This window comes from Thermobia domestica, chromosome 10 (genome assembly GCF_964235325.1).
Source record: "Thermobia domestica chromosome 10, izTheDome1.hap1.1, whole genome shotgun sequence".
In the NCBI taxonomy this organism is placed as follows: Eukaryota; Metazoa; Arthropoda; class Insecta; order Zygentoma; family Lepismatidae; genus Thermobia; species Thermobia domestica.
In genome coordinates this window covers 108,391,756-108,405,900 of record NC_137463.1, presented here as the reverse complement: position 1 = coordinate 108,405,900, position 14,145 = coordinate 108,391,756, and the positions used below count along the sequence as shown (strand labels likewise).

The window sequence follows — 14,145 nt, the reverse complement described above, 5'->3', positions numbered from 1 at the left end:
ATCAACTCTTACTATAGCTCACCTTAATAACATCATCTAGGTGTTTTGGAAACTGTCGTAGACTTCGACCAAGATCAAAGCACTGTCCTGACAGTTTACAATTTTTGTAGCAGATCCATTTTTCATGAAAAGTAGTAATCGGATGCAGGAAGCTTTCTCGAATATTCCCTACTCAGAGAAATGCACACCTCCAGAGGGCGATTCATGGTGACCGATGTCAACTCATGTGGCAGCCATGAGTTCAATTTTTTCACTTCAACGATTGCACGGAGCTTGTGGTGTGGTGTGTGCCTAACCCGTCGGGAATGGCACGAACACTTTTCCGAGGGTCCGCCTCCACTATGTTCCTGAGAACCTCATCCGAACATGTTGATCGGTGCCTACACGGCTCATTTTGCAATGGTGTGTCACCGGAATGAACTTTTGAGAAACCAACAGCTAATAGTTTGTTCATTTGCCATTTTTGCCCTGTATTTTTTCTGTGTGCTGTACAGAATGTCTCAGTTTGAATTTATAAACGAAAATCATTTCAGTTGTGTATTTTCCATGGTAGATTTTCGTATGACTCTGTTCAACAACGCATGTCTCCTTGTCTGAGGAACACACCCTGTTTGCTGGACTTGTACTAAGTTTGTGCGTTAGTCGTGTGACCTTAGTCCATTCTTCTGTTATGTTGCTGAAATTAATTTCTCTCAGACATTTCATTCGCACCAACATAATATACTGTTAATCCTAAACTTTTATTGTTGGAATAATGATGTTAACTACCCCTGATGTTTTATACAAGGTTAGTGAATAAGTAACATAAATGTAAGGTAATATATACATAGAGGTAATCTTTTAGAAGGTATATAACCAAAATTTCATAGTTTATCATGTTTTGGACTATTGATTTTCATGTTTTCTAATTGTTCTCTACATACTTTGCCTCTCTTTAGTAATAATTCAAATAGGTAAATACAGTTACAATTCATATTTTGAAGTTACATTAAAACTTCATTTACTTGCATGGAGAGTATTATCATTCAATACAGTTACGTTAATTTTGATGCTCATGCATGTTTTACCTATATATAGTTTCTTTCGTTTCCATTGTAGTTGAAGGGTTTCTACAACTTTCTTGTAGAAAATAGATTTTGAATTCGCTAAAATTAATTTCTGAAAATTTATTTTGGGGAAGCGTTCATGTTCCTCTTACAATATATTTTTTTTTTTTTGGTCACACTATAATGCACAGTTACTATTAAACAGGATACATATTTCTTTATAAATTGTCTTTACTATATTAAAATTGAATAAATAACTGAATTATACAAATATTATTTCAAAACTTTCAGAAATTTCTAAGGTAATCAATGATTATCATAAATTAATTTATGAATCAGCATTCCACTTTATTCTTCTCGCAATTCATACCTACATACTCTTGCCTTTATGCTGTTGCCATGTTATTTCCAGATGTAAATATACGTGTTTTTTCCTTTTCTGGCTCCGTCCGGATCCTGTCTGGCCATAATCCGTAGTAGAATTTGTCCTTTGATGTTTTCTCTCTCTCTCTCTCTCTCCTCTCTCTCTCTCTCTCTCTCTCTCCCTCCCTCCCCTGTTGTTGATTCGGGTAACTTCTACGCCTCTACGTCGATTCCCACATCTATTCAATTACCATGCTCCGTGGTAGAATAGTCACAGTCAAACCACGGTGTTCTTTCTCCATGTTCCGAATATGTCTTCCATCTAAATTATATTTTAATATTGATAAAATCCATTGTTGTGGGCCCGGGTCGTTCATCCCCTTCCCCAGCTCCATCTCTCTTCGGGTAAAATAGTGTCAGTAAAGACTTTGTTGGTTTTGTCATCAAACTAAATTATGATAGTCTATTGTTGGTGGTTCGAGGCCTCTCTGGTTCTAGTTTTTCTCTTCCTATAAGAAGAAGAAAAGTTATATGGGTACGAAACACTGTTACGTGGCACTTTTTCGACACCTCTCGAATCTCCATATTCCTCGTTGAAACCATGAAAATGAAGGCTTTGTGTTGTATCAATAATCTGTGTGTCGTCATGCTATATCGCTCTGTACCTCATTGTTGTCGATCCATGGCCATCTTGATCCATTTTCCAAACTCTATAGTACACTAATTAACATGATTTTCGGTAGAATAATTGTAGTGAAAGCTTCCTGTTATTTTTCTCAATTTTTTGTGTATGCTGTCAATCGAAACAAATCTTTAGTAACGTTTATTTTGGGCATCCGAGGCATCCGTCGACTATACCTCAGGTCTACATTTTTCCAACTGCCGTGATACTCGTTCATTGCATGACCTTATTGATCTTACAGTTTCTCATGTTTCTCTTGCTCAGTCGACTTTGGTTCCCAAATCTGAAGAAAGAATAAATGAGGTATTTGTAGAAAACACTTTTGGAAGTGACATTGAAAGTGGTTAAGGTGATTTCACAATAAGTGGATACATATTTTTGCCAACAAATTAAAAACTTTCAATTAGTCATATAAAAAAATCATTTAAAGAAAATCTGACATTAACGTAATAAATGAAAGCTATAAAAGTTACAGAAATGATATTCATGGCTTCTGTGACGTAATTCTGAACAAAGAAAACTCTATACCAAACTCTTTTACAAGTAAACATTGTTTGTCTTCACCTTCCATACGAAGATCTCGGATCAATTCCCACTAAGTGTGTATCGGCTCAGGTAAATCAATATTTTATGGAAAAAGAATGTTAATTTTAAGGTTACCTGACAATGATTGTGCACGAGGTATTCCATTTGCCTTTTAGAATACGTAGAACACTAAATATTCCTTATTCTGTACTTATCCATTAACAGACTGCTAATTTAGAGTTCTCTTATAAAATATCAATATTTTCCAAAATTTCAATGCAGATTTACCCAAATAACCTTAAGATATTTATCCATGGATTTTTCACGCACATTATTATTATTATTATTATTATTATTATTATTATTATTATTATTATTATTATTATTATTATTATTATTATTATTATTATTATTATTGAGCTGAGCGAAGCGAAGCTCTTATACTCGGGTTAGCCGTTTGGTTGTCCGCGAACTCCTCCTAGACCGTTTGGCCGATCTCAACCAAACTTAGCACGCTGATAGAGTATGTCGTGCTGAGTGACAACATAGGTCGAAATCAAAAATCCGATGTACTACCATGAGCAAAATAAATGACGCGTCTCTTTATTTTGAAGTTTTTTGAAAATATCTCCGTTTTCTTTATATGTTCGAAATTTCGGAAGGTTTCCCCAGGAGAACAGGTTAATAACAAACCCGTTTTTAATATTTGTGTTAGATATTAGCTTAAAATGAAGAAATTAGAAGCAAAAAACATTAAATCGACAGAAATCTCGAGAATTACCAACTCTGCTAAAGTGGGAAATTTTCAAGAACACGAGGGAATTCTGCATTTCAACACGAAGCAGCGACATCTATGTCATTGAGAGAAATGTGGATTAAATCTACAAACTAAACTTTTAACGAATATTTCTAGTATGTCTTATTATATGCATTATCTGCAAACTCCAAATATATGAATATATGCTAAGTATTAACATAAAGATAGAGCAAACAGTGGAAATTATCTATGGAAAAGGACGAATTGGTAGGACGATCGTAATGAAATATCGTCTTTACCGGAACAGGCTCAGTTCACGTAAAAAGCAAATAGCTCAGTTAGTTAAAGCAACGAGTCTGTATGCTGAAGGTAGCGGGTTCGATCCCATGGAAATGCCGTTGTCATTTTTATCACTACACTACGGTTATTTTATTTATTTTTTTATGTGGGAAAGAATCAAATTGTAACGTATGTGTAAAACTCATGACGATACCAAAAAAAAGAAAAAATGCCGTTGTCGCACTTGCATTAGCGTCCCTAATTTTGTTTGCAAACAGTTTCGTAATTATTTCCCCTGTGCTCACTGCTCACCATATGCTCGCTGGCGCATAACGAATGTTTCCCAGTAAATGTTAATTCTAATTTGGAGAATTTTATAAAGTTTCACAATATTTCTCACTAGATAGTCTTCGTGTTTGGATATTTTGATAACAGATGTCCCTATTAAATGTTTAATTTTCCCTAGATGTTTAATTACGGAAAAGTTTTACAATGTATTTGTATTGAATTGAAATTGTTTTGAATTTACTACATAAGGTAAGTAGACCCAAGGAGGAGAACTCAAGTAATTGATATTCTACGTAGAAGCAACCTATTGTAGAATGATGATGCTTCTTACCTTCAGCACATAATCTTTACGTTAGAGAGTCACAGAGAAAAATCCTGTTTTTTCTCCTCTATGACCACCCATCTTAAACCTCTACATATCATTGTTCGTCTCACAAAATTTCGGTACTCCAAAAACATTCAAATAATAATAATAATAATAATAATAATAATAATAATAATAATAATAATAATAATCCTGAATATGCCATCCTTACATAATGTAAGGATATCTTAGTTTCCTAGTTTAAATCTTAAATATCTTAGTTTAAAATGCTTTCTTTAGTACTTATTTGAGCAACCATGTAGGAGGGGGTACGACTTTTTATTTTGCCCCTCTCATTTCAGTACCCTTCCAACAGAAAGTAATTTTTGATAAGCAGGACAGACAAAATGAATAAGAAATATATTTACAGCATCCTCTCCCCTTTCATGATTGGAATATCACGTAATATTTTTTATTCTACGAAAGATGGCCCTGTGCGGTTAGGGGTAGGTAACTAAAAAAATACCTAATATATAGCGCCCCTTGATTGTAATATTACCGCTTCTTTATTTATACGAGGGAGTCCCTACACAATCAAGGGTGACAAAAAGAATAGGAAGAGTGTCTATTGATTCCAGTGGTGGATCCAGCACGAACTCCTGGGGGAGGGGAGGGGAAGTGAAACATTCTTTTGATGATGTGAAGCTGTCACAAATTACCACTTAACTAAACTAAACAATAGTGGGGGGAACCGGAACCCAGTCAGTTTAAATTGATGTAAAAGTTTAATTTTTGGTTTCATATTAAAGTTTTGGTTTCAAATGAGAATTTCAGTCCAAGTGGTCAATGATCAAATCTCGTGGGGCTCTTCAGTGTAGGCTAATACGGCCCCTTATGAGAAAAGGCAAAATTATTAACATGTTTATAACTTTCGAATTTTTCGTCTATTTTAAAGAAATATTTTGCTTCGTATTAAAGTGTTGGTTCCAAATAACAAATTCAGTCCGAGTGGACAATGATCAAATCTCCGGGGGGGGGGGGGGCTCTTCAGTATAGGGGGCTACGGCTCCCTTATGGGAAAAGGCAAAAATATGAAAATGCTTATAACTTCCGAATTTTCCGTCTATTTTAAAGAAATTATTGGCTTCATATTAAAGTCTTGGCTTCAAATGACAATTTCAGTCCGTGTGGACAATGATCAAATCTCGAAGGGCTCTTCGGTGTAGGGGTTTCGGCTTCTTTATGGGACAAGATTCACGTAGTTGATATTGCAAAATTGTTTTATATATATAAGTGGAAACTTGCACCATTTGGTTAATTTTACCTGTTATGTTTTGCAGATTCATATTCCAAGCAATAGTTACTCTGCAGAGCTAAAAGAAGGCACTTACTAGTTTCATTAAAATGAAATTTCTTTTATGAGAGGAGCAGACGAACGAACAGGCACCCAAACGTTGGTTGAGTCGTACGGTTGAAACTCGTTAAGCTCGCTTCAATTATTATTATTATTATTATTATTATTATTATTATTATTATTATTATTATTATTATTATTATTATTAAAGCTTTTTGCTCCTAATTTAGTTATTTTACTTTATTATTTAACGAATATATTGAAAATTGTCAGAGACACGTATGCAGTAATTTATTTCGGGAGGGGTCCGAATTCAATATTAGAATAAATTATAATAAAATTTTAAAAGATAATCCACAAAATTAGGCTAAATTTACAGAAAAGTTGGGGTTTCAGAGGGGGTCCGGACCCCTGGACTCACCCCTAAATGCGTCCTTGTTTGTCAGTAACATTTCCTCATTTTGAAACCCTCAAAAACTTCGGATAGACTATATAAAGGAAAACGAGTTATTTTCGATAAAATATCACTTCAAGGAGACGCGACAGTTTTATTGCACATGGTGGTATCCAACGTTCACAAGGGCAAGAATTCCTTCCCTTTTATTCTTTTGCTATTGTGCTGTATCGAAAGGTCAGGTTTGTAACATATTACTCCTACGAACAAGCATGACTGGCAGATAGGAATACTGAACACAACTCCAGAGAAATGCATGCTGAACTTACGTTTATAGCTACGCTTTGGTGATTTGCCCTCAAGGTCAATCGAGTGGTAATTCAGTTCCGTCTCTGTTCTTAAGCCATGTTCGTATTACTTCGAACAGTTTTGATAATGAAAAGCATGCCTCTTAATATAACAGACTTCTTTCGCGTAACTCAGTTGGTCAGAGCAACTAGTCTGTAAGAATTAGGTTCTTAGTTAGTTAGGAGCCCAGTACGAGTAAGGGTTTTTATTACTATTGTTTTTATCTTTTTTATGTGAGGAAAAATCAAATTGTGACATCCCGATATCAAATGTATTTGATTAGGTAGCTTTGTCTTAGCTAAACTTTAAACATCAGTAACTGTCGAAATTATTTCACTAACCGATCACTTACTGAAAATTTCACACGTCAAACCAGTGGCATAACATGAAGGTTAACCTCTCCTCCGCAGTCCTTAGTTATGCGTCCGTACTTTCAAGGGCGAACTAAGGGCCGGGCGACTGCCCGGGGCGCCAGAGAAAGAGGGGCACCAAAACGAGCCTCAAAAAGTAAATTTTATAATGTGCTTTCTACTGACGTTTTTGGTTTATATTCTTGTAAAGTAGTGGCAATTATATGATCTTTTTCCATTTCACTATGGAAGAAGAGTTTCATAGTACTAAGGGGGCTGTATCGAAAAATTGAGAGATGGCATGTAGAATAAAGAGTGCCGGGAATTAAGTATTGTTTGTTTGTTTGCTTGAGTTTAGCGTTCCACGGTTATGCCTTAATGGGCAAGGGAGATGTGGATACTAATTATAGTGGAATCCGAACCACTTTTATCGTTCAACAGTAATCCACCGGGAATTGGACCCGGTACCACAGAAGGCAGGCGTGCTAGCCACTAGACCAGGGGGGTGGAGTTGGTATTGTTTAGAGCGGGCCATATTCTTTGTGAAGTTTTCCTAGGTAAGGATTTCTTTTTGAAAATGGGTTTAAAACAGGGGCGTCATTTAGGGAGGGCAGGGAGGGGCATTTGCCACCCCCCTGAGTTTGAGATGTATATAGATTTTATCATTAGAATAGTAGTAAATCAGTGAAAAACGCGAAATTTTACTTATATCAAGAGGTCTGGCGCCCCCCCCCAAAGCAAAATCTGAAATGACGCTCCTGGTTTAAACTATTAAAAACACTATGATAAAATGTAAAATATAGGCTACTACTAGGGGAAGGGCGCCAAAAAGTCACTTTGCCCGTGTGAAAATTTGGCCTGCTCCGCCCCTGCGTACTTTCTGTATACTTTTTGGCCTTGCAGCTTGTGCGGTCCCCATGCCACATTGTTGCGGGGGCGCTATTTACGCCTACCCTTCGAACGTAATTCAATAACGGTCAATAACGAAATTCTACCATCAGCGTGGAAACGGGAATATATTTTTCTAATAGCCCCATAGAACTTTCACTCAGAACGCCAGATGCAATTTTTCAGAGTGGGCTCTGGCTAAGTAGAAGGAAGATCTGTTTCCTAAGTAAGTTCCTTTCAGAAAGTTTGCTATTTCTTTAACAGTGATGTAAATAAACATACTCATCGTTATTAGCTCGACACCAAACCATCCTGGACAAATCCCTCTAGAACAATGATCGGCAAAAGTTATTCTGCCTAATTTTATAAGCGACTCCAGGGTGAAACACTTGTTAACGAAAGCAATGTTGTGTATATACTGCCTTGTTTCTGACAAAATATAAAGTCTTTTGTAATCTTTAGACACTTTTCCTATTCTTTTTGTCACCCTTGGTTGTGTAGGGAAGCCTCGAACAAATAAAGAAGAGGTAATATTACAGTTAAGGGGCGCTATAAATATATTAGGTATTTCTTTTGTTACCTAACCATAACGGCCTAGGGTCGTCTTCAGTAGAATAAAAAATGCTACGTGATATTACATTCACGAAGGAGGAAAGGATGCTCTACATATATTTCTTATTCATTTTGTCTGCCCTGCTTCTCAGAAATTATATACCTTGTGTTGGAGGGTGCTGAAAAGAGAGGAGGGGAAATAAAACGTCGTGTCCCCTCATACATTTTAAATTTTGTGACGTGGTTGCTCAAATTATTACTAAAGAAAGCACTTTAAACTAAGATGTGTAAAGTTACAACATTATGTAATGGTGGCATATTCAGGAATATTATTATTATTATTATTATTATTATTATTATTATTATTATTATTAATAATAATAATAATAATAATATAATAATAATAATATAATAATAATAATAATAATAATAATAATAATAATAATAATAATAATAAATATGAATGTCTTTGGAGAGCCGAAATTATGTGACACGAATCATTATAGGTAGAGCTTTAAGATGAGTGGTCATAGGGGAGGAAAAACAGGATTTTTCTCTCTCTGACTCTCTAACGTTAAGATTATGTGCTGAAGGTAAGAAGCATCATCATTCTACAATAGGTTGCTTTTACGTAGAATATCTATTACTTGAGCTCTCCTCCTTCGGGCAACTTTGCTTATGTAGTAAGTTCAAAACAATTTCAATTTAAGACAAATATTTATAGAGAAAATTAAACATTTAATAGGGAAATCTGTTATCAAAATATCCAAACACGTAGATAGAAGACTATGTAGTGAGAAATTGTGAAACTATAAAATTCTCCAAATTAGAATTAACAATTACTGGAAAACATTCGTTATGCATCAGTGAGCACAGGGGAAATAATTACGAATCTGTTTGCAAACAAAAATTAGAGACACTAATGCAAATGCGACGATATTTTCTCTTTTTTTTTTTTTTTTTTTTTTTTTTTTTTTTTTTTTTTTTTTTGGTATCGTCATGAGTTTTACACATATGTTACAATTTGATTCTTTCCCAAATAAAAAATAAATAAAATAACCTTAGTGATAAAAATGACAACAGTCCTTCACGGGATTCGAACCGTCTACCTTCGGTATACAAACTCGTTGCTTTATCTAACTGAGCTATTTGCTTTCTTACGTAAGCTGAACCTGTTCTACAGTAAAGACGATTTTTCATTACGATTGGGCTAACAATTCGTCTTTTTCCATAGGTAATTTCCACTATTTGCACTATCTATACGTTAATACTTAGCATAGATTCATATATTTGGAGTTCGCTGATAATGCATATAATAAGACATACTAGAAATATTTCGTTAAAATTTTCGTTTGTAGATCTAATCCACGCTTCTCTCACTGACATAGATGTCGCTGCTTCGTGTTGAACTGCAGAATTCCCTCGCGTTCTTGAAAATTTCCCACTTTAGCAGAGTTGGTAATTCTCGAGATTTCTGTCGATTTAATGTTTTTTGCTTCTAATTTCTTTATTTTAAGCTAATATCTAACACAAATATTAAAAACGGGTTTGTTATTAACCTGTCCTGCTGGGTAAACCTTCCGAAATTTCGAACATATAAAGAAAACGGAGATATTTTCAAAAAACTTCAAAATAAAGAGACGCATCATTTATTTTGCTCATGGTAGTACCATCGAGGAATAATCACCGAAAAAACGCTTCCTCCTAGACCGTTTGGCCGATCTCAAGAAAACTTAGCACGCTAATAGAGTATGTCGTGCTGAGTGACAACATAGGTCGAAATCAAAAATCCGATGTACCATCGAGGAATAATCACCGAAAAACGCTTGCATAGACTTAACATGGGGAAAAAGTTTTCACGCGATTTTTTTTTTTTGTCAACAATTAAAAATGGCATTTATTATTGCATAATGGCCAGGAATGATTACGTAGTTTAAGCTCGCTCAGCTCATTTCATTGCAATCGGGTACATCCATTGCATTCCTAGTTATTAATTATTATTATTATTATTATTATTATTATTATTATTATTATTATTTATTATCCTTAATAATTTAAATTGCATATAGGACAATGAAAAGATAGTCATTATTTTTTAGTAAATTAATATATTTAGAAGATGTTATTTAAAATTATCCAGTAATTTTTACCAATAATGAAGTACGGTCTTACCAATCTAGGATGTTCTTTAGGAGACTAGAAGACACTATATTGTTAGGTGATGTGTGATCAGCGCTTAACCGTCTAAGTCATCTGTACAATAATTCTATTGAAGATTAGAAATCTGCGTACCACTGTCTAAAATGTGTGTCGTTTATCTGGAATTATTTTGCTACAACGGATCGAGTAATAGTAGTCAATGATCACACAGTGGTGAATTTAGACAATTTTCACTGTACTTCGTTGTGAAATCTTACGTTGTGTAGGTTAAAACTTCAATTTGTTATGCAGTTAATGAACAAGTCAGCGCTTGTTGCGTTCTCTTTGTGTATTATTATTGTGCGGAAACGAGTGGAAACATCACGTACATAGAAGTTAAGTTTAATTTTTGGGAGTATTCAGTTTGAAATATTTCGTGAACAGTAACTGCTGTATATAATTAATATCCAAGTTCTACAATAATGTTCTATTCTTTTTGACAGCGTGGGAAGACGATGGACGTTGTGTGGTTTCATGCTGTTAGGTGGAGTTTCGTGTGTGGCTGTCCAAGTAATTCCTAAAAATCATAGTCTCGAGATGTATGGTTTCAAGACTGGAATGGCTCTATGTGGTAGGTTGACATTAAAACAGAAAGAAAAAACAATAAGTGTTCCAATAACTACCTTCGTGAAAGAACATAATCTTGTAAATTTTTAACTTCTTTCTATTCTAAAAATTTTCCGTATCTCCATAGCTGGTGAAGTCTTCCTGTTGGGGTAAATGCCCTGATCGAGCTGGAACTACTAGTCAGTATTATTTCATAAGTGCTTATAGTTTATTTAATTTTCTGAACGTTTGTTTTGATAGTCATTTTGAAAGATAAACGTATTTTTCTTAAAGGCAGAGACTTCTTCTTCAAAGTTTTAGGTAGTGGCACTGAAGATGGCATAGTTGAGACAAGACTGACTTGATTGATTTAAAACGTGTCTAAAAAATTGGAAAGGAAACTAGAGGAGGGGAAATTATCGGGAACAGTAACGAGTTCATTTGTACAGGGAAACAATACGACTACGAAACATTATAGAAATATTGTAATAGTTCCAGTAAGAATATTATACACTGATGTGAAAATTTCAGCACACAGAAAGAAACTTGTGAGTGTAATGAAATTTATACCAGAAGTTCGTTACATGAAGTGACCGGAATCACAACTGCAGAACGTCACTATGACCTTCGATAATGTACACGCTCGCAGATTACAGTCACCACGATAATGTCTAACTCGTATGCAGCTATGACTGTAGAACAAGTTGAAGCAGGACTCGCCCGAAAACACTACAACTGAGTTAGCTTCTACCACTCAGCACGCTAACGACGGTGCTCATGCTCTCATTGTATCTTGAGACATTTGTAGTTCTGAGTCAATGGAAGTCGACGCAAAGGCTTGTATACCTGCAATTCAGCGCTCAGTAAATTTCGTCGAATTATCGATGCAGACAATTCCACATCCGTTGTCGCTCTTCAGCGTCAATTATACGACATTATACGGTTTCTCACGGCTATTCAGACAAAATCGCTATCATCCCAAGGAGTGACCAGATTGCACGGTCTCCTCTTAGACCGTCGCTGCGTGCGGTTCTTTCCTGTTCATTGCTTGCAGCTATGCAATTATGTTGTAGCGGCAGCCTTTTACGTGAACCAATTTCACAATACAAGAAGTTGCCTTCCTGTAGATTGACCCTGTGGCTCCATAAAAACTCTGTTGTTTGTGTAAATTGCGTTCTTTGAGATCAGTCAGTCGTCGTAGGGCATCCCTACAAGTTTTCTGTTCGCTCATTCGTGCAGCAATACCTGAGTGGTGTCAAGCGCTCTCTCGCGGTACTATCCTGTGCACGCTGGCCGCTACTAGACCCCGCGTGCGGTATCCTGCTGAAGTTGTAATTTGTTGTATGTTATGCCTTTCATACAAATCGTGTGAAATTTGGATGCATTTCCATAATTTTTTGTTGCAATTTTCAGAAATAGCAACAAGAATTTATAGACTGCCTACCTAACGTCTAGTACCAGGTTTTTCATCGATCTGAAAAACATTGAGAAGTCAGGGGAATTTTATAAAGAGCTCAGAAAACCTGGAAAAGTCAGGTAATTTTGAGTACAGATTTTTACTTCTTAGAACCCATTTTTCCTTTGCCTTACCTGGATATTTGGTAGGGGATATTTTATAAAATAAATTTGTTTGTTTTTAAGAACTTTTCTACCTACGCACACATTATATACATGTACAGTAGGAGGAAACCACTGGTCAGGAAAAATATAGTTGCTTGTTTACATTATATATAGACCTGGAAATTTAAGTCGTGATCTGGATAACCTGGAAAGGTCAGGGAATTCGTGTTCGTCAGATTAGTGGGAATCCTGAAGTAAGATTTTTTTTTTTTAACGTAAAAGCAGATAAGAGAAAATCTTCGCCGTGTGCAAAAGTGGGTACACAGGACAGATCGAAGCTAGCGAAGTTTTACTGTGTATATACATTTTACCATATTGTAGTGTAAAAGTCAATGATGAAGCCGTGATGAAGTCTCAGTATGTATAAAAATTTCGCATTCCGACTTCATGGATTATCAAGGTAGACAGTAAGTCGTGGTAAATTTATCTGATTTCATGGAAATCATTAAGTTCTCTGTGTAATTACTTAATGATGTCGATAGATCTAAAATGATGTAAAAATGTCCAAAACAGATTCATTCCGAGTGCTGCGTATTCTAGCTTTGGAACTAGAATAAATATAAACACCTATTAATCTGTTTTACAGTGTGGGCCATATAGCATTTCCTTTACCAGGGTGGACAAACACCGTGCTCGTGGGTTTTCTCGGGGTTCTCCCGTTTCCTCCCACTTTCTTCATTCCACCATTTCACTCATCTCTCATCATCACCGTCTCCTTTAGCCTAACCGGCATAAGCGTGGGACGTAAAACTTAAAGATTTCATTTCATTTTTCCTTTACCAGATACATTATAAAAGAGCAATCGTACTACAGCTTATATATTTCAGAAAATAAATTCTAACAACCAATAAAATTTTTCCTTTTAATTAGATTCACAGGCCACTTTCTTTCCCCATTTCCCCGGGTATTGTGATCGACGATTAATCATCCCTCCTACGTGACGAGCTAAAATGACCATAGATGGCAAAAACCCTGGAATAAAATTCCTTGCAATTCGTTAATTAGGTCAAACTGTCATTAAAAAAAAAAAAAATGTCCGTTTTAGAGAGGTTTACCAATATGATTTTTCCTATTACAGTGTTTGGGGATTACAAAATATGTCCGTTACGGGAGGTATCCGCTTTATAGAGGTGTCCGTTAGTAGAGGTTTCACTGTATATAGACCTGAATTTTATTGGTTGTTAGAATTTATTTTCTGAAATATAAAAGCTGTAGTACGATTGCTCTTTTATAATGTATATATAAAAAAAAAAAAGCTTTCAATTAGGCACACATACCTGTGTTCTACACTGTATGTTGTGTACTTTTGTTCTCTTTCTCTTCCATCTTATCAAATACTTTGTTCCGCAAATCATATATACTAACACTACTAGTCCATTTCATTAATTTTTCTTTCATTCTCTCTTCTCTTGTTATCTATTATGGCTATTTCCACTTCCTTACAACATTTCTCTTTCTAATGGTTTTGGACCTTCGCAGTCTATTTCATGTCCTGTTTCTTCATATATTTTATAAACCATGTTGGTTTCCCTCTTTACTCGTCCGTTTTTCAACTGCTTCTTAGGACTTGTATTTTCTATCCAATGCTTTCTGTTCCAAATAATTTTCTCTATCCTTTTTCAGTTCTCTCTTTGGTCTTCAGTTCTTATT

General features: G+C 35.3%; 1 protein-coding gene across 1 annotated transcript in view; it reads left to right on the top strand.

The window, feature by feature from the left end:
• The window catches only part of LOC145662645 (solute carrier family 22 member 15-like), an 87,822-nt gene that overhangs the window by 51,770 nt on the left and 21,907 nt on the right, over positions 1-14,145 (top strand). Inside the window, exon 8 of the mRNA XM_081728427.1 lies at positions 10,773-10,900. Coding sequence (XP_081584553.1) covers positions 10,773-10,900 — 128 coding nt within the window. The remainder of the gene's footprint in view (positions 1-10,772; positions 10,901-14,145) is intronic.